Source organism: Lynx rufus, unplaced genomic scaffold (assembly GCF_022079265.1).
Source record: "Lynx rufus isolate CCGP_SWC_20201006 ecotype Redwood Valley unplaced genomic scaffold, mLynRuf1.p SCAF_17, whole genome shotgun sequence".
In the NCBI taxonomy this organism is placed as follows: domain Eukaryota; kingdom Metazoa; phylum Chordata; class Mammalia; order Carnivora; family Felidae; genus Lynx; species Lynx rufus.
This window is the reverse complement of record NW_025814831.1, coordinates 14,372,119-14,392,970: the sequence shown is the minus strand read 5'-3', so window position 1 is coordinate 14,392,970 and position 20,852 is coordinate 14,372,119. Positions and strand designations below refer to the sequence as shown.

General features: G+C 47.9%; 1 protein-coding gene across 5 annotated transcripts in view; it reads right to left on the bottom strand.

Annotated features, from left to right (window-relative positions):
- The window catches only part of TTC7B (tetratricopeptide repeat domain 7B), a 254,836-nt gene that overhangs the window by 108,393 nt on the left and 125,591 nt on the right, over window positions 1-20,852 (bottom strand). For all 5 annotated transcript variants that reach the window (XM_047080225.1, XM_047080223.1, XM_047080226.1 and 2 more), the window contains 2 exons: window positions 20,058-20,195; window positions 769-852 (listed from right to left, as the gene is read on the bottom strand). In XM_047080225.1, the coding sequence (XP_046936181.1) occupies window positions 769-852; window positions 20,058-20,195 (222 nt within the window). The remainder of the gene's footprint in view (window positions 1-768; window positions 853-20,057; window positions 20,196-20,852) is intronic.

Genomic DNA, 20,852 nt, shown 5'->3' with positions numbered 1-20,852 from the left:
AAACAAGTAAATAAAGGCAGCGAAGGCTTATTATGAAAAATAAACGGTACAATTTAAAGGACGCCATACTCAATTTCTGTCTCCACTTGGCCCAAATAATCTCATATCTCAGACTTAACGAGGCACTAGATGGCAGCTTCGCTAAATGGCCCGAATTAACGAGAATGGTGGCTACTACCTTTATTGTGTGTGTACCCGTGCAGGGGGTAGGGGGGTGCTATTCTACACATCTTAGGGGTTTTACCTCATTTACCCGATAACGGTTCTGTGAAGGAGGCGCCGTTAGGTCTCCACTTTGCCGAGGAGGAAATGGAGATACTAAGTGACCTGCCCTCAGTGATAGCTGTGAGGGCAGCTCCAGGCCTCAACTCCAGCAGCAAGGCTCCACAGCCCAAGTTTTCAACCAGGATCCTACTCTGCCTGATATAATGCATTGCTAAAGACAACGGAATGATTTCCCCCTCCAGGAATATGTTTATACTTCCAAATGAGTGAAAGGGTCGCTGGGAGAACCAGCCTTAGCTTAAGTCCCGCCTTCACACGACAAAGTTACAGTGGCCAAAAAAGGGCAAATATTTCAGAATTTCTCTTCTCAGTGGCATGTCCGTGTTTGGCTCCCAAATCATTACATGTGATGACTTAGTTATAAATGACCACAGGAGAGTTTCAGATAGTTGGTGTAGACATCTACAAGGTGTGATATCACCCCCTGGAATTCCAAGACATGAAGCACTGAGATAGAGGATTACGCATCAAAGGGCAACTCACTTTTCCGGCGGCCATGAGGGACAGAGCAAACTGGTACCACAGCTGGAACTCCTCAAAGGCAAACTTCATGGCTCTTTCCAGGCACTGGTTGGAAAGAAGAATAAATGCAGACATCTGAGAACTGCCAGTGTCACAACGGGATATGTGTGAGTTTGTGTCTACACATGTTAAGGTAAGTCCTACAAAATCTGCTTCCCTCGAATGCGTCAGACTTAATCCTCCACCAGACCCCTCCTGAGGAGCTCCCACAGGGTATGAGTCACTGTGCCAGAAGCCAGGACCATCCACAGTTGACTAAGTAGTTTTTCATCCAGTACAAAGAAAAAGGCACGTACAGAAACAACTCAAACACAAGGCCCAGACTGATATGTGCCCCAACAATGGGCAAGTAATCACAGAATTGAGAAATGGCATCCTGGAAAAATGCTACTTGAGCTGGGCCTTGATTAATGAGGAAGAAAAAAAATGCAGCTCTGATCTGGAAGAGGGGGGTATAAGCAGAGATGTGGAGGTGAGAGGGTATGCTTTGACTCGATGATAGCAAATGGTCCAGTAATAAAGGCAGCCCAGGGCACACAAGCAGGAATGGGCGGAATGAGGCTGCGAGGCTGGCATAGGCTGGGCCCATGTCACTGAGAGTCTGACATGGCAGCTCCTTTTCAAAGATGTTCCATCTCCCTCCTCCACCCCAGGCTTGGTGGTGCTCCTCAAGTTCATAACTGTATGTTAATATCACTGTCTTCACCTTTCCTGCCCCAGCCCAGCCACATTCCACTGTGAAAAACCATCAAGGGCAGAAATCCTGACTTTGTCACCTCAGGACCCACCTAGGTGGGTAATCTACAATAGGCTTCACTATGCACAGAGTGATATGATCACATCAGAGCTTTAGAAGGATCATTTGGGGGTGGGGAGAGGGATGTGTGACCAGCATGAAGACAGACCAGGAATAAGGTGGATAGAATGGTCTAGAGACTTCAGCAAAGACAGGGCAGCCAAGGAGGGGGGAGGGATGACTGGTGATGTGTAGAGGCTGAAGGAGGCCTCCAAAGTCTCTGGCTTGTATACTTGGGAGCAAACCCATGACAGAGAAGACCCTTGTGTAAACACACACATATGCGCGCGCGTGTGTGTGTGTGTGTGTGTGTGTGTGTGTGTGTTTATGAGAGAGAGAAAGAAAATTTTTAGAATAAAGAGAGAATTTGAGGAAGAAATGTGTTTTATTAATGAGCTTGGTAAGGAACATGGTGAGTCTGAGGTGTCATGTGGTTACTGATGATAATTAGAGACAATCTGGGGCCTCAAGAGAAAAATCTAAAAAAAGACATACATTTGAGCTGAAAGAAATTAAAGACATAAATAAATGGAAACACATCCCATGTTTATGGATTAGAAAATTTAATATTATTAAGATGTCAGAACTATTCAAAGTGATCTGAGGATTTGACACAATCCCTGTAAAAATGCCAATGGCATTTTTTTTTTTGGCAGAAATAAAAAAATCCTATCCTAAAATTCATGGGATCTCTAGGGACTCAGAATAGCCAAAACAATCATAAAAAGGAACTGAGTTGGAGGACTCACACTTCCTCATTCCAAAGCTTATTACAAAGCTACAGCGCTCAAAACAGTATGGTACTGGCATAAAGACAGACCCCAAAGAATTAAAAGCAGGGACCCAAACAGGTATCTGCACACCGATGTTCATAGCCGCATTATTCACAATAGCTAAAGCATGGAAGGGACCCAAGTGTCCATCAATGGATGAACAGATAAACAAAATGTGTGAGATATAAGCATACAATGGAATATTATCCAGCCTCAGATTAAAAAGGAAGGAAATTCTGTTGCATGTGAAATAAGCCAGTCACAAAAACATAAATACCATATGATTCCACTTGTATGAGGTACTCAGAAGAGTCAAGATCACAAAGACAGAGAGCAGGATGGTGGGTGCCAGGGTCTCGGGGAGGGGGACGGGGGAGGTAGCATTTCATGGGGACAGTTCCAGTTTTACAAGATGAAGAGATTTCGAGAGATAGATGGTGCTGATGGCTGTACAACATTGTGAATGTATTTAATGCCACTGCACTGCACGACTTTAAAATGGTTAAGAAGGTAAGACATGTATTTTACCACAGTAAAAATAACTGGGGGAAAAGTACATTTGAGAAAACAGTTGAAGCCATCAGAAGAGGTTTTTTTTTTTTTTATTTTTTTTTTATTTTTTATTTTTTTAAAAATTTTTTTTTTCAACGTTTTTATTTATTTTTGGGACAGAGAGAGACAGAGCATGAACGGGGGAGGGGCAGAGAGAGAGGGAGACACAGAATCGGAAACAGGCTCCAGGCTCTGAGCCATCAGCCCAGAGCCTGACGCGGGGCTCGAACTCACGGACCGCGAGATCGTGACCTGGCTGAAGTCGGACGCTTAACCGACTGCGCCACCCAGGCGCCCCTTTTTTTTTTTTTTTTTTTTTTTTTTTATTTTTTGGGACAGAGAGAGACAGAGCATGAACGGGGGAGGGGCAGAGAGAGAGGGAGACACAGAATCGGAAACAGGCTCCAGGCTCCGAGCCATCAGCCCAGAGCCTGACGCGGGGCTCGAACTCACGGACCGCGAGATCGTGACCTGGCTGAAGTCGGACGCTTAACCGACTGCGCCACCCAGGCGCCCCAAGAAGAGGTTTTGAAGAACATCAAAGGAGTGCTCGGAGAGAGGGCAGTTCGGGCAGGACCGTGGGAAGCATTTCTACTTCGGGGCCAGGAAAAGAGGCACAGACAGGTCTCAGGACGGGGACGAGGAGACGGTCAGAGTGCGGGAGACCCAGGGGCCCCAGACCCAGCAGCAGGTGGCCGAGCTCCGGGAGCACGGTTCTGGGATGCGGTGCAGGAGGATGCCGGGCTGCGGGGGCCTAATGAGCAGAGAAAAGAAGGAGGGGAGTCTGCAAATGGAAGAACAGTGACTTATCTATGCACCTATCTTTCCATGGAGACAACTTGAGACGAACAAGCGGAAGAAAGTCAGAGAAGAAACCGAGGAGATAAATTAGGTCCCCCAGGACCAGAGAGAGCCAGGTCCCTGGAATAGACGGGCCCCTGGTGGAAGGCATTCTCTTAAGGACACAGGCTCTTTAAGATAAAGAGGAGAGACCCTTACCAGCAGCTGTCCTTCCCAGCCACCGTTTCCTCTGTAAAGATGGGCTAAGGTGGGTGTAGGAGCAGGGAAACAGCATAGGGCCGGGAGTTTCTTAAAAAAGAAAAGCTTTAAACATCAACTTCACCCTGAGACAGACAGACACCAGCGTCACCTTAGAGGCTGGTGTGTGTGCAATGGCACCTGCAGCACCTGCTGCCAATTCTCTCTAGTGATGCTCTGTGGCCAGCCTGGGGCAGAGGAGAGCAACTACGGAAGTCTCAGGACTAACAAGCAGACATTCAGGGATGGGTAGGGGGCTAGGGGCTGAGGGAGGAACAAAGGAGCCACAGAGAGGGTGACGAACGAATGGCAGGAAATAATAAAGGCGAAGTGAGGAGGTGGGAGAGGAGAGAAAAGAATTCCAGAATTTTAGGTAGTATTTACAGAGAAGGTCACAGCAAATACTATGCTAGCTGGTTCACTGTAAAAACCTACCCCAATCAAAATATATTAAAAGGTAAAGCGATAAGCAGTTAAGAAGCACCTACTGCACACCTGGTGATGGGACAGGATGGGGATCTGCAGATCCCAAGTAAGATGAATATTTGGTTTCTCATTTCGATCACACTGGCAAACTGCTTAGCCAAAATCTGGGGGGTTGGACATGTGACTTCATTCTGGATCATGTGATGTCGGCAGAGGCCGCTGGGTGAGGCCTCCGGCATGGCTCTCTAAGAGGAGGGTTTTCTGGGCTACTGCAGGCTCTGCCCTCAGCCCTGGCCCTCCCTCCCACCTGGGACGCAGACAAGAACGCCGAAGCATGAGGACAAGAGCCACTCTCTAGAATGGCTGAGCAGAAAGAGAAAGCACTGGGCCCCTGAGGCTGTGACATGCTGTGGCTGTGACTGCAGCCTCTTTCCAGACGTGTTGCTGTTGTTGTGGGGGGAGAAATTGACTCATATTTGGCTAAGTCACTGTGAGCTGGTTTTGTTGATTACATCTGGCTGCACCTCTCACTAACACAGACACTAAATGGCAGAGCTGGGATCCGAACCTGACCCCAGAGCCCCCTTAGCGGCTCTGCTATACTGATAAGAACAGGAAACCCTTAAGAAGGGCCCTTAAAAAGCCCTCACTGTGCCTTTAAGAAGCACTGTGGGAACAAAAACTAAAGCAGCCTGCTGAAAACATCAAGTAGGCAAGATGCGCGAAGGGAGACCTCATCCAGGTGTGGGGTGGTAGGAGCTGGGAAGAGGTGGGGGAGGACGGCTCTTAAGGAGAGAACACCAAGCAGTGAAAAGCCAACAGTGCTTGGAAACTGAGTTGGGGGATGAGGGACGGCGGAGGAGGAGGAAACGGAAAACATGATCACACTGCAGGAATTAGGCAAAGGAGCCGGCACGTGGAGAAGGTCGCAGATGACAATCAAAAATGAGGTTTGTCCTAACAGCTCTACGGAACCAGTTCACTGCAATATGACCACTAAGTACTTAAATATGTACACAGAAACATTTAAATGTTTGAACGCTTTTCTTCCTCCTTTTGCTAAGAGGAATGATAAATATCAACTGTTTTCCCAATAAACAAAAGGAGCTCAGCAGCTGAAACAGCCTGTTCTGAATCAAAAAGCTAGATGCTATAAATAAGTGTGCATCCTTATTTTCTTTTGTGCCAAAGGCTAACATACTCATTATACTCAGTGAAAAACACTTACTGGAGGCCTAATTGGTACAGAGCTCCATTCCATATGCTACCAGCCATGGCACCAGGAAAATACCAGCCCTCCTAAAAAGTAGACCTGGAGAACCTTGGGGCTACGAGGGAACCTGAGAAACGTCCAGTTGAAGTCTCCAAAGGAGAGATCTCTGTCGTTTTGGCTTCCCATCACCTCAAAACACTTCTGATTTTTTTGTTTCAAGAGTTGGGGATACCCGACATTGGAGGAAAGCAGCCTCTCTGTCTCCCTGTAGTAAGGCCTAAGGATGAATGAAGGACAGAAGCGATAGGAGTGGGTCACGTGGCCCAAACTCAGCCAATCAGATGCTCCTGCCGGAGCTTTGCATCTGGAGCAGGGAGGGGAGGGCCTGGGGGCCACAGTAGAAGAAGGGTTGGTGGAGGCCCTGGAAGGAAGGAACGGTGTCCTCCCAAACTGAGCCAGGGACCTTGCCTTCTTAATTTCTGCTCAGACCCATTCTTCAGCCTTCTGTGGATCTTGTGAGCAGCACACAGGGACGACTGCCTTTTCTGCTGGAGTGAACTCGTCAGCTTCTGCTACCTACAATCAAAGCCCTAAAGGTACAACCAATCAAATGCTTCAGGCTCTTACAAGCAAGCCCTGCCTCCTAGCCCCCAACAAGTAGTTGTACTAGTTCTGCTGGGGACCTTCCAGAATAGGGAATTCACAACCTGAACAGTAGCTGGAAGTAAAGCCAGGCACCACCACAGATGGAGCGTGTGGATTCGGGCAAGCCAATTAACCTCTCTCTATCCACTCCTCGTGGTAAAATGGGAAATATAATAGTAATTAATGTAGAGAGTTATCAGGAAGATTAAATTAGTTAATACACGTAAGCAATAAGAACAGTAGCTCAGATACTGGCTAGTAAGTGCTAAATAAAAGTTAGCTATTAGTTGTTGATAAAAATTTAACATTCTTTTTAAAAAAAATTTTTTTTAATGTTTATTTATTTTTGGGAGAGAGAGAGAGAGAGCACGAGTGAGGAGGGACAGAGAGGGAGACACAGAATCTGAAGCAGGCTCCAAGCTCCGAGCTGTCAGCACAGAGCCCGACGCAGGACTCGAACTCACAAACCATGAGATCATGACCTGAGCTGAAGTCTGAGGCTTAACTGACTGAGCCACCCAGGCGCCTCTAAAAATTTAACATTCTTATATTAAGAAGCAAAACTGTATAATTCCCATCACTTTATCTAAACTTAATGAAAATCTGAATATTAAAGTTCAAACTTATAATATATCAGAAATAATTACTTTACAAAATGCTTTCTCATCTTAGAAAAGGATTCAGTCTGAGATCCTTGAAAATAGCACACTTTATAGAATCAGACTAGAATATATGTTAATTATCTATTTCCTTAACAAGTGGTACGGACTGAATGTTTGTGTCCCAAATTCATACGCTGAAACCTAACCCCAATATGATGGTGTCAGGAGGTGAGGCCTCTGGGAGGTGATTAGGTCATGCAGGTGGAACCCTCAGGAATGGGAATAATACTCTCATAAGAGAGAAGAGATCCCTTGCCCCCTCCACCGTGTGAGGACACAGCACGAAGCCCACAGTCTGCAACCCAGAAGTGTTGGCCCTTGCCAGACATCAAATCTGTTAGAGCTACGACCTTGGACTTCCAGCCTCCAGAACTGTAAAAAATAACTGCTTACTGTTTACAAGCCACCCAGCCTGTGGAATTTTGTTACAGCAGCCTGAATAGACTACAACGACGAGCCTTACTATAGGATACTGACTCTGTAGCCGGGAGCTAGTCTCATTGCTTTACAAGAACTGCCTCATGGCTCGTCCTCACAACCCTCCAAGGACAAGCCGGCACTATGACGGTCCTCCCTGGAGCACGGATGTGCCAGGTCGCAGTGAGCTGGTGGAAGAGGCAGGACCTGAATCCGGAAGGTCTGGTTCCAGAGTCAGAGCCCTTAACCACAATACTCCCCTGCCTCTGCGACTTTAATTACAGACAGGCCAGCCACACTTATCAGTCCCACTCTTGCCGCATAAAGCAAAGGATAGCTAAAATAAAAGGCCCCCCAAAATGCCACATGCTCACCTGAACTGTTCTGGAGATTCAGCAATATTTTTTACTGCTAATGGGGCCCTCGCTCCCATGGCCTCTTTGGGATCCCCGAGGCTTCAAAGCACGGAGGACTTTCCGGCTTGCGGAATTTTCAAGAAACCTCCCAGACCCCGTGATATCCACCAGCACCACAGTCAAGCAAAGGTGCTCAGTTCGTGTCCTTCAGGCATGTCCCCTCCACTGTGGCATCCTTCATGGGCCCCTCCCGCTTTGGACCTCCCTCCCATAATGAAACCGGTTTCCTAAAGTTAGTCCAGGTGTGTCACAGAATTAGGAAATACAAGCCAACAACGACAAAGTAGCCCTTCGCCCCCAATTCTGAGGGGTTTGAGCTCCGGCATCACAGCTGAGGGCTCTTGTTCCCCCGAGGCTCTTGGCATCTTATATACGGTGACGGCACGCTGTCTCTGAGAAAATGCCTAGACAGCTCCAGATGCTTGGGAAAGCTTGAGGCCAAGCATACCTCTTGGGTATATAGCATGTCCTCCCCGTGGTCCCCTAAACACGGGGATTATATAGCCCCGAAGCAGCTCAAGTCAACATACCTCGACAACGAACGGAAGCCCTCTCCCAAAGGATGCAGCTGAATAAAAAGGCACTTGAGTCATCTCTGGAGGCATTTGCCATCCACGGCTTCCGCTCCTTAGATGAGGTGTTTGCTCACCCCGGTTCTACCTGACTACCCTTTTTAAACACCCCCTAATCATATCTGTATAGGGTGAAGTAAACATTTCCCAGTTTTAATGGACCGAGGGAGATGGCAATCCATACGTGCTGTAAAATAAAGTCAGACAAAATAAGAACATTCATATTTCAATAACGGTTCCAGTCTAAAAGACGTGGGTGTTTGTGTGCCAGGGGCACGTGAGAGGCCGCTTCAATCCCCAGGCCCGGCGGGGGCTGGCGGCCAGAAGGGGAGAGGAGCCCGTGAGGCCAAGAGAGAGAGAGCAGTCACGTGCTGAAGGCCAGCCCTGAGGCCAGCTGCCCAGGCTTCATCCAAACTCCCTACTCACCAGCCGTGGGTTGTCATGGGGTTAAGTGGAGAAATACTTGAAAGAGTGGCCGCCACAGAGCCAACGCGATAAACGCGTTGCTGTTGATGGTGCTTTGATGAAATGAGGAAAAGTAGCAGACGCTGCGGGGCTCGGGTCTGATCTGAAGGGGGCACGAAGGGGAGGCCGAGGGCCCTGTAGATGGCGCGGGGGGTGCCGGTAGATGGCGAAGGAAGAGGGGAAGGGGAGAGATGCCAGCCAGATGCCAGCCCTTTCCCACGTGTGGTGTTGGGTCGAGAGATGGCAGCGTGGCCGGGGCAGTGGGACGTGGGGCAGATGATGCCTGGGCCACACACCCCAGGCGGCAGGTGACATCTCCAGATCGCCTCCCTTGCAAGAAAAGAAGGGGGATTCGGGAGTAGCATTACGTCTACCAGGAAAGGCAGGTCCATTCGCTGTAATCACACCTCTGCCAGCTCGCTACACCCCAGGTCATGTTCATTTAATACCGCGGATATTTTGTAGAGCAATAATTAGACTCTAAACGGCATCCTAATCATTTGAGCGGTAGTCAAAATGCCACTTGCGAAAATGTCGCTTCCCTTTGGGAGCAAAGGCTCGCCCTTTCCAGTCTATTTTGGCTCTACATAAACCAGCCAGCCCTGAGGGGGCTCCAGGAATGAGAAGCTCTTCTGGCCCAGGCAAGGGATGTAGCGATTACCTTCCTAGTACCCAAAGCCCAACTACATGAACTGGGTGCGTGGCAGTGACAGCAGGACAATGCCACGAGCAAGGAAAAGCCAAAGCCTAGTTTTGGAATTCAAGAGTGAGATCCAGCAGCCAAAACCCATGGGGGAGGGGACAGGAATAAAATAATCAGATACCCCTCAGCTTTACCCTGGAGCTTACGTCTTAAATCCATCAGTATTAAAATAGAACAAATAACACACCGAGCTGTCTTCATTATTCACCGTCGTGAACAGGTTGGCCATATCCTAACTAAAAGTTCTCGTAACACAGATCCTCCAGTGGTTTAGGAGAATTTTCTACATCATATATACTTAATGAGTTCGTTGATAAATGTAATCCTTTGCAGCTGTGTAAAATTGTAGTTTTTTGTTTTAACTTTAACGTGGCGTATGGATAATATTTCACCTCTTTACTTTTAACAATGAGAAACTATCTAAGCAATTTACACATTTTGGACCAGTATCTTAGACCCACAGAACGACATCATCAGAGAGCATGTTGGGACCCTGGAGACTGCCCAGCCCTATTCTTCCTTTACAGATGTGGCAACTAAGACCCAGAGAGAAAACAGGGCCTGCCCAGGGTCACATAGGGGCAGATCTGAAATTAGAGCTTTGACACTCAGTTCCGAGCCCCTATTTCTATATTAACTAAAAATAAGAGTACAAATTACAGATCTACTTGAGAGATCTACTCTACGAGAGTCTGAGTCCAGGAGAAGCTTCTAAAAGTCATGCTTCTGGGACTCTCAGCTACCAGTAAAAGTTCCCCCACCCAGGTTGTGAGGAAATAGATGAGGTCCGTCAAGTCTCACTCAAGTTTTCCCCTCACAAATGAGAAATAAAACAGAGTGAACCCCACATCTGTGCCCCCATCCCATTTATCTTTTTGCTTTCAAACACCAGTACCGCTCCAAGCTGAGGAGTCTCAAACCTTTATTGTTCAGACAAGTGCTTAAACCAAAGGATACCACTGCTTCTGGCCATGGTGGGAGGAATAGAGAGCAGGCTGGTTTCCAAAGGTTACCGACTTTATTGTAGACTTTGAACGCTGGACACCATCCTCTGGCACGCTCTCTGCTCAACTCTATGAAGTGACTTGATCAAGTTTGCCTTGCGAGTAAAGGGTCTCCAGGGTCCTAATAAAAAACGATTCCATCTGCCGCTGCGCTCATGTAGCTGTTATTCTTGCAAAATGAATCACTAAATTCAAGAAACGGGCATCCTGTTGATCTACCTCCTCCTCAACTCCTTCTAACCTTGGGTCTTCATCTGTTTTCAGTCCACCTGCCCTGGATGGGGGTGCCAGGTGTTTGCCCTTCGACCACGGCTGCCGCTTCACCCATGCAAGGGCTGGGGGAGGGAAGTGAGGAGTCAAGGTAACAGCAGACCAGGGGAGTGTCACACACGAAACAGACGCTCAGCGAATGCTTGAAGGAAGGAATAAACCTGGGTCAAGTGGCGACCCACTCTTCCAGATATGCTTTTAGGAGGCCACCCAAACAAGGAAGCACTTGGGAAGAGTACAGTAAAGTGCCAAGAACCTGGAGCTGGCGTCACATTAGGAAGGGCTACCGTAGTATGGCCTGTGAGCCAAACCACACCTGCTGCCTGTTGGCATAGAGTCCAAAAGCTAGGAGTCCTTTATAGACGAACATTTGCCATCAATTTGATGAGCAGAAATACTATCTTTGAACCCAAATTAAGTGAAATGTCATCCTCCAAAATAATCCCGTTCTTCTCATTAGTGGACCTGTATCACAGAAAGTTGTAGTCATTGTTACAGTTGGAATGTAATCAATAAAAATTCTGTGGAAATTTGTTTCCTTTCTCGTCATACCTACATAATATCCTTGATTTTGCCTCTTGGTCCTCAAAGCCTAAAATACTTAGTGTCTGGCTCTTTATAGAAACGTTTGCCAACCCCCAAACTAAAGGCACGGGGCACTTTAGGCTGGAGGAAAGAAGACGGCATAACAGCTGCCTGTCACTGAGGCAAAACCGAACTTGCTCTATTGTTCCAAAGAGACAGAATAGATGGAAGTTATAGGAGACAAACTTCAGATCCATCCTTTCTACTAACCAGAAAGAAATGGAATGGTACATATCACATACCAAGAGCTGTGCTATTTTATACCTATTGTCTCACCAAGTTTTATGACGGTCTTTGAGGTGGGAGTCCAGAATGGCTAACTCTTGGGGCGCCTGGGTGGCTCAGTCGGTTAAGCGTCCGACTTCAGCTCAGGTCACGATCTCGCGGTCCGTGAGTTCGAGCCCCGCGTCGGGCTCTGGGCTGATGGCTCAGAGCCTGGAGCCTGCTTCCCATTCTGTGTCTCCCTCTCTCTCTGCCCCGCCCCCGTTCATGCTCTGTCTCTCTCTCTCTGTCTCAAAAATAAATAAACGTTAAAAAAAAAAAAAAAAAAAAAAGAATGGCTAACTCTTTCCAAAATCACAAGCTAGGAAAGTGTAGTGTCAGGATTTGAACTCAGATATACTCAGACTCCAAGGCTGAGTTTTTCCACTGTACAATGAAAGACCCTACCAAAACTCAAGCATTATCTGCCAGGGTAATTACAGAGGGGATTTTACTTGAGAAAGCACATGATCACCACCACCAATAAGAACAGCAACACACACTTTGCATATACTATCCCATCAATCCTTACAATAACCCTCAGAGGTAGGTCCTATCATTACCTGTATTTTCCACGTAAGGGGACTGGTGTAGAGAGGTAAAGGAATCTGCCTACGTTCATAATCAGCATATAAAGTAGCAGAATTGAGATTCAAACTAAGATCTGATATCAAAACATGAGATATTGTCAGGAGGGCAACACTTTCCAAATGACCTACAGAGTCAACACAATCTCTATGAAAACTCTAACAGGTCTTTTTTGCAGAAATGGAAAAGCCAATCTTCAAATTCATGTGGACTTGCACGGGGCCCTGAATAGGCAAAACAATCTTGAAAAAGAGCAAAGCTGGAGGACTCAAACTTCTTGATTTCCAAGCTTGCAAAGCTACAGTAATCAAACCAGTGTGGTACGGACATAAGAATAAACATATAGACCAATGGAACAGAACTGAGATCCCAGAAAGAAACCCACACATCTATGGCTAGCTGGTTTTCCACCAGGGTGCCCAGTCCATTCAATGGGGGAAAGAACAGTCTCTCAACAAATGTTTTTAGGACAACTGGGTTTCCACATGCAAAGAATGAAGTTGGATCCCTACCTGTATACAAAAGTTAACTCAAAATGGATCAACATTCTAAGAGTAAGAGCAAAGACCATAAAATCCTTACAGGAAACATAGGAGTAAATCATGACCTTGGATTTGGCAATGGATTCTTAGCTATGACACCCAATGCATGAACAGCAAAAGAAAAAAATGGACACAATAGACGTCATCAGCATGAAAAGCTTTTGTGCATCAAAGGACATTATCAAGAAAATGGAGAGACAGCCTACAGAATGGGAGAAAATATTTGCAAATCATTATCTGTTAAGGGTTTATTATGCACAATAAAGAAAGAATTCCCAGAACTCTACAACAAAAAGACAAAAACCCAAGTTTAAAATGGGCAAAGGTCAGGGGCACCTGGGTGGCTCAGTCGGTTAGGTGTCTGACTTCGGCTCAGGTCATGATCTCATGGCTCGTGAGTTCAAGCCCTGTGCTGACAGCTCAGAGCCTGGAGCCTGCTTCGGATTCTGTCTCCCTCTCTCTCTGCCCCTCCCCCGCTCACACTGTGTCTCTTTCTATCTCAAAAATAAATAAAAACATTAAAAAAATCTTTTTTAAATGGACAAAGGTCTTGAATAGATATTTCTCCAGACAAGACACACAAATGGCCCAAAACCACATGAAAAGATATTCAACAGCATTAGTCATTTGGGAAATGCAAATCAAACCCACAATGAAATACCATTTCACAACTACTAAGATGGCTACGAGAAAACAAAACAAAGCAAAAATAACAAGTGTTGGTGAGAATGTGGAGAACTTGGAACCCTTGTGCCTTGCCGCTGGGAATGTCAAACGGTGCAGCTGCTGTGGCAAATAGTTTGGTAGTTCTTCAAAAAGTTAAACAATTACCGTATGAGCCAGCAATTCCACTCTTGTATATGTGACTTTACAGAACTGAAACCAGGAACTCCAATATGTGTTTGCCAATGTTCCCTGCAGCATTATTCACAGCAGTCAAAAGGTGGAAACACTGAACATGTCCACCGATAGATGAATGGATAAATAAAATGTGGCGTATACATACAAAGGAATATTCTCCAGACAAAAAAAGGAATGAAGTCTGATACATGCGATCAGACGTGTTACACAACAGAGTGGAATCTTGAAAACATTAGGCGAGGTAAAATAAGCCAGACATAAAAAACAAGGACGGCATGGTTCCCTTGACATGATGCAAACTCATAGAGACAGAAAGTAGATCGGAGGTTAGCAGGTTACGGGGGGTGGGGAGGAGGAAATGGGAGTTATTGTTCAATGGGTAAAGACTTTCTGTTTGGAGTGATGGACGATTTGGAAATAGTCATGAAGGCTGTACAATATCGTGAATGCAATTAACTCACTGAATTGTATACCTTAAAAAGGTTAAAATGGCACATTAAAATTTATTGAGGGCCATAAAAACAGAGCAATGATACTTAATTCAAAAACGTTTCCATAATGGTGGACATGGAGGTGCCAGGGGCCATGTCAGGAGGTGAGATTCTTTGGGGCAGGCCTGTCACACAAACGTGACGTAGCCGATCCCTGCTGGGTGACCCCCAGAGCTGGACCAGAGTGGGGATCTGTAGGTGCTCTGGCCCATGCTGGGCCCAGCTCTTCCTCTGTTACCTATTTCCCAGCTAAATGACCTTTACTCTTTGGACTCACCTGGGAAGATATACTCACTGCATATCCAGGGAAAGTTTATCTTGAAAATCAAAGAAAAGGGAGCAGGACGAGAATGTCCATTGGCTTTGAGTTTATTCAGCAAGTTTCTACTGAACACCTACCATGCACTAAACATTCTGCCTTGATCTCTCAGAAGGCCACGCCTCTAGTGGTCGGGCCACACTGATGCCTGCTAGCGAGCTGGGCACCTAGGTCAAGGCTGGGCTTCTGTAGCCCAAGTGGGGCTGCACGAAACACCAAACTCTAATATAAACTGACAAATGGTGGGCCTGTTCCGCAGACTTAGACATTCAAGTGTCTTTCACATGCTCCCTGATTAAATGAGTGTTTGGGTTAGGAATGTGTAAATGTCCCTTTGGTACAAGCACTAGCCAGACAGTTCTACCCACAGAACTATAATGTTGTTGAGATTTACCAGAAACGAATTGGGAGTTCAAAAGGAAAGACAAAAATACCACTTCTGTCTTTAAAGCTGCCGTCTCTATGTAGAGGGGACACGTACACCCTTCCCAAAAGGACCCCCTAACATTCTGTCAAGAGGGAGCCATTAATAGTCAAATTCAAGAAACAAACCTACTTCGCAGTTTGGGTTCATTCTGAAAAAAACAGAGGAAGCGGGGCTTGTTGCTTTACTTTTAATAGCACGGGTTGTCATGCCAACTAGTGCTCCTGTTTAAATTGAAGGGGAAGAAAGAAGTGTTCCTTCCTACACAAACCTTTCAGCGGGGCTCACAATTAGTCTTCTAAAAACACGAAAACTCATGGCGCCGGAGATACGGTAAACACCATGCTTATATTTAAGCCTGTCACAACGAGGATGTGGGAAACCTCTGGTTTGTACTGCCTTTACACAAGGCTCCTGCCCGGTGATCTGGCTGTGCGCTGCCCTGAAAGAGAGCAAGGCGTTCCGTGGGCACACACACAGAGGCGGCCGATCTCGAGACGGGAGGGGAGCCTTCCATCTTGAAGGAACACAACTGAAGAGAGAGACAGAGACAAACACAGTTTTCTGGTCAAGGTGGCTCTGCTCCCCGCGAAGGCACCGTTCCTAAAAGGCTGGGTCCGCACAGTGCTGCACAACACCCAAAGGTGCCAGTGATGCGGGGAGGGAAGGGGAAGGCGCACCAGGTGCTGCGGCAGAGGGACCCCCTCGGTGCAGGGGTGCCGAGGGGCCCGGGTCAGCGGCAGAAGGACGGTTGTTGGCTTCTGCTCAGGCAAGGTCCCAGCTGGCATAAAGGAAGGTCTGCTCAGTGTTGCTACGGCAAGCAGGACCTGCTCACAGACCAGCCGCGGCGCGGCACGGCCGGATCCCATCAGCGAAGGGCACAAGCAGTCTGTCGCGAGATGTCGGGGGTTCCCAACCCAGCCCCGTGCCCGTCTGGTGTCCTCTCCTCCCGCTCCTCCGTGAGAGCCTGCCCTTGTCTCCCACGTCCTCAGGCCTCACGCCCTCACACCCCCACAGTCTTGAGGATGAAGGTGTCTCTCTGCTCTGAGACTTTAATTCCTAGCAGTCCTTGAAGAGCCAATTCAGGAACCAGCGTTCCTCCTCTCGCACTGGCCCCCCACCTACAAACACTGCGGCAGCCTACCCGGTCTGTCCACCTGTGGTTAGCATGCCTTGGGCTAACCAGTCTTCTCTAATCAGTGTCCTTTTGTGTATTTCTATTTAATTTCCCTAATTAGTTTCTGGAAGTTTCTGGAAGCCAAAAGGCCTTTCTCTGTGCACTTTGTTGCTTCCCCTGTGCCTGGAAACCCCTGAGCATACGGTGGTGGGGACAGCACAGAAGCACACAGTGGCCGCGTAATAAGCTCCAGTGCTGGGCTCTGTTCTGAGTACCTTATGTGGTTTGGCAAATAAGCCTCACAATAGAGGCTGAGAGAGGTGTGATTATTAGCCCCATTTCCTTTTGCAGAAGGAAAAACCGAGGCATATGAGGTCAATGACTTGCCAGGATCACACAATTGGTAACTGGCAGACCCAGGACCCAAACCCAAGCTCTCTGACACGAGGGCCTGGGCCTGGGCCACACTTGGTTGCTGCCCTGGGTTTGGGGGTTGAGAAGACAAAGACGGGGTGGGGAGCCAATGGAGGGGAGAAAAATGAGTGGGAATATCTATAGTAAACACATACGATACTATCCCATTCCTTGAAACTTACGTAAATGTACATGCATTTATTCACAAAGAGATACATGAAAAGATGGTCTCTATGATGTCAATGGGTAGTCAGCTGTCTCAGGAGGGCGGGGCTTTAAGTGCCTTTTATTTCCTTTTCCATATTTGTCTGTACAGTTTGATTTTCAAGGAGTCTGCAAGGTGCTGCATACTGCAAAAATGATCACCGATGAAGTCAATTTCATCATGGGAGGAAAAGGGAAACAAAACAAAAGAAAAAGAAAGGAAAAAGAGGGAGGGATGGGACAAGCCATCACGTGTTTCTGATCGGAAGGGTGGCATGCCACACCTGTGACTTAGATCACCTCGGGGACAATGCAGGAGGTGAAGACAGACATACTATTCCACCGCAATGAATGACAGCAACGACAATCCCTAACTCTCATGGGGCCCAAAGAAGTAGTACAGGAAGTTGAAAATCCAGCTGCCCCCACAGCAGCACGGCTCACCACAGTCAAATGCCCATCACCAGATGAACGGATGAACAGGTTGTGGTATAATCTACATGATGGACTGTTATTCGACCATAAAAAGGAACGACACACTGACAGGCTACAGTGTGGGTGACCGTGAAAACATTATGTTGAGTGAGAGAAGCCAGACTCAAAAGGTCACTTACTAGATGATTTTATTAATAGGAAATACCCAAAATAGGTAAATCCATAGAGTCAGGAAGCAGGTTAGTAGTTGGCGGGGACTGGGGGGAGGGGGGAGGGGGGACAGTTGCTTCCTGGGGATGAGGTTTCCTTTTAGGGTGCTGAAAATGTTTTGGGATTTGATAGAGGTGATGCCTGCACAGCACGGGGAATGCACGGAACGCCACTGAATCGTGCACGTTTAAAATGGTTTAAGTTTATGTTACGTTAACTTATCTCAATTAAAAGACAGTCCAATTAGCTTTTAACCTAAAGCCCCAATAAAATGGAAGGGCAAATGAGAAGAAAAAAAAAAAGAAAAAAGAAAGAAAGTCCCAGCAAATGAAGGAAGCAGGACACTCCACGGAAGATGTGGCCTGGGGCCGGAGGAGAGAGGGTCCCTGCTCAGCCAAGCGTGGACCTTCCGTAACTGAGCACCGAGGTGCCACCGTCTCCAGATACCGGGAGCTTTCACCTTCCTCCTACGACACCTCCTGTTCTAGCTAAAAGATATGAGACAACGTGGTCATCAAATATTTGCTGCGGGAAGCTCCAACTGCAAAATCAAGTAGAAACAGCAAGAAAGGTTGAAGCCACGTATTCAAATGCTTTGCTACTGGAAGCGGACCCTGCGGGGAGCCCTCCCCAGCATCAGCCACACCAGATGGCAACTGCCTGCTGCTTGGCTGCCTCCCCCAAGACTGGGAGCCACTCACGGGCAGGGACCATGCCTCGTGCAAGGCTGTGTCCCGGCCTTTATCACAGTCCCTGGCTCAGAACAGGGGAATGCATATACCTGTGTTAAAGAAATGAATGTCCTCCATTTTATATATCTTATCATTTGACTTCTATATATATTTTTTAAGTTTTTATTTTCATTTATTTGAGAGAGAGTGCACAAACACATGCAAGCGGTGGGGGTGGGGGGGGAGGGAGAGAGAGAGAGAAAGAGAGAGAGAGAGGGAGAGAGAGAATCCCAAGCAGGCTCCACGCTCAGCACGAGACTGGCACAGGGCTCCATCTCACGAACTGTGAGCTCATGACCTGAGCCAAAATCAAAGGTGGGACACTGAACCCACTAAGCCACCCAGGCGCCCCTGATTTATATTTTTAATAGATAAAACACAGCCATGGGATAAAATCCAAAGGCCTCCAAGGAATGTAACGGTGGTAAATTTCCCTTTCTCCTACCCTTGTGCTCCCTCACCTACGAGGCAACCTCTGACGCTGTCCCCATCACTTTAAACGTGACCAGGGCAGTGAAATTCTGAATTGCAAAAGCTCCGGCAACCAGACCGCCCGGTGACTCGGGCGTCAGGTCATCACCACAAGATGGAAGCCACATGTGATACCAAGATGAAAGTCATCGGAGTGCAAACAAGGTCCCAGTATTCCGTGCTGGGAGGAGGCACATGCCAGGCTTGCAGAGGAACGCTGCTAAGGTGACAGCCGTCCCCCTAGAGTCATTCATGGCATGTCGAGAAGTCCGTGGGCAGGGGCCAGCCAGCCACCTCCAGTTCCTCACACCTGATTCTGACGCTGGCGCATTTCAAGCTGAGGCAAGGCCACGTGGCCACATGATGGGACGAAAGCAGACACACAAACCGCAATCACGCTCGGACCCAGAGAGATGCTTTAGCGGTTTGTCTAGAGGAAAAACGTTCACCTTAAAAGAACTCAATGGAGAGCTGGGTGGCACTGTCCCCACGGACAGGCTCCACGGTGGACACGGCAGATGGGAACTCAGCCGGCCAGGAGGAGAGGGGCCGGGGAAATCAAAGCACCCACGGTGGCAAAGAATCTGGGCAGCGTCCCCAGGGGCATACCGTGTGCGACAGGAACATCTGGACACACTGAGCCCCGGCCTGTGAGGGGCTTTTTTTGAAGACTGAGTAACCATTGCCCTGTATAGTCACCAAACCGAAGCCTAAAAAAAGACCCGGGCCGCGCAGGCTCATCTGTTCTCCAAGGCTCCTGCCTAATGTGGCGAAGCACCGGCGAGAGGGTGAGCCGGGTGCTTATCTGATTTCAGCCAATCTGTTACTGTATTTCATTCCCTGTCCTCGTGCCCAGAGGCTGTTGCAATGTGTATAAATTTAGAAAGAAAAAGATAAATAACATGGAAAAGTCCATTTTAACAAAATGACTTGTTTTCTTTCTTTTCTTTCTTTCTTCTTACTCCACTAAAGAAAGGACAAAATGATCGTGTTACTTATTTAGCCCTTACCGTGGCGGAATTTGGTATTCTGGGCAGCAGCTCAATAATGCATGACCGCAGCCCAAGATTAACTAGCTTCTTCTGAAATTGTAAAATAGTCAAGCTTCCATCCCAAATATTTTTTAGAAGCTGAAGGAACAAAATGACAGTACCTCGCCCAAGATCTGTAATCAACTAGAGCGTCTTCTGATCGAGCCAAAATCTCTGAACGAAGACTGTGCTTATCGACACGAATGTCTATGCCAGCTCACTGACCACACACGGCGGTGCCATTTTGCCCCAGGAGTTATGCGTCGATGCTTTAAATAAGGTAAAACCTTCATAAGGACATTAGTATCACGGATGGGAGGTTTGGGGTTACGGTAGAAATGACCCCCAAAGAGAAACTGCTTGAGAAATGCTTGCCTTCCCTCACACGCAAATTCACAGCCAGTGGGTTTATGGACCAAGGTAGGAAGTCGCCACCAGTGGATTCTACGAGCTAATCATTTAGCCCAATTCCCACTCCACAGAGTTAAGTGATGGGCCCACGGTCACGTGGCTGCCGTGGCAGAGGGGTCAGGACCAGGTCTCACAGCCCTTCCCCCGGGCTTATTCTGCTGGCACCACTCCCCACCGGAAAGTACCAGACTCAAGCGCTATACCTCCGACAGCATCTCGTACTGGCCTCTCCTCCCAAGGGCAATGGTCAGCAAATCATAGACCACAGATGCGCTCTGCAAGCTGATGAGGCGGTCACTCTTGTGCTCGGGTATCCGGCTCAGCACAGCGTCCCGGTTGGCCTGAAAACAACGCAGAAGAGAGAAGCAGATGGTGAGCCAGTCCCTGCACACCGCCAGTGTTCGGGGCAGAGAAGCCATCTAGGCCCTCCCGCCCCTAACAGCTTGCCGAGGGCCTGGAGACAGGGGAAGGAACGAGTACGGGACTTGTCACCTTGCGCTGTTTATTCAAATTCCCCAGAGCACTGCAGCACATGGTACGGGGTGTTATCCAAACACGAAGGCCCGGAGGTGTGGTTCTAGAGGATGCTTGGTACCTGTCAGCAGGCATTTGAGGGAAGCTTTGGGGGCTGATGGGGAGCAGGGTGGTTTCTCCTGGGCTCGGGCTCACAGCCAGGCTTGCTGCAGACACAGCCAGTGCTCGGGGGCAGCAGAATGACCCATCAGGTACGGCCCTGCTGTGCCTTGCCTGTAGGTCCTGCTTCTGCTCTACATTAAAGAGCAGGGGGGAAATCCCCAGTCCCATGTTCCCATCATCAAAGGGTGCCATTACGTTGTGTCTGTCAGTCCTGCGGAGACGTGCGGTCCTTTTCCTGTGTCACTAAAGCAACATTCAAATCCCTATATGGCACCTTCCCTGGAACAGACTACAAAGACTAATGCAATCTTGTTTAGGGAAGCACAAAACAGCTGTATCAGAGAAACCAAGAAGCAAACAGA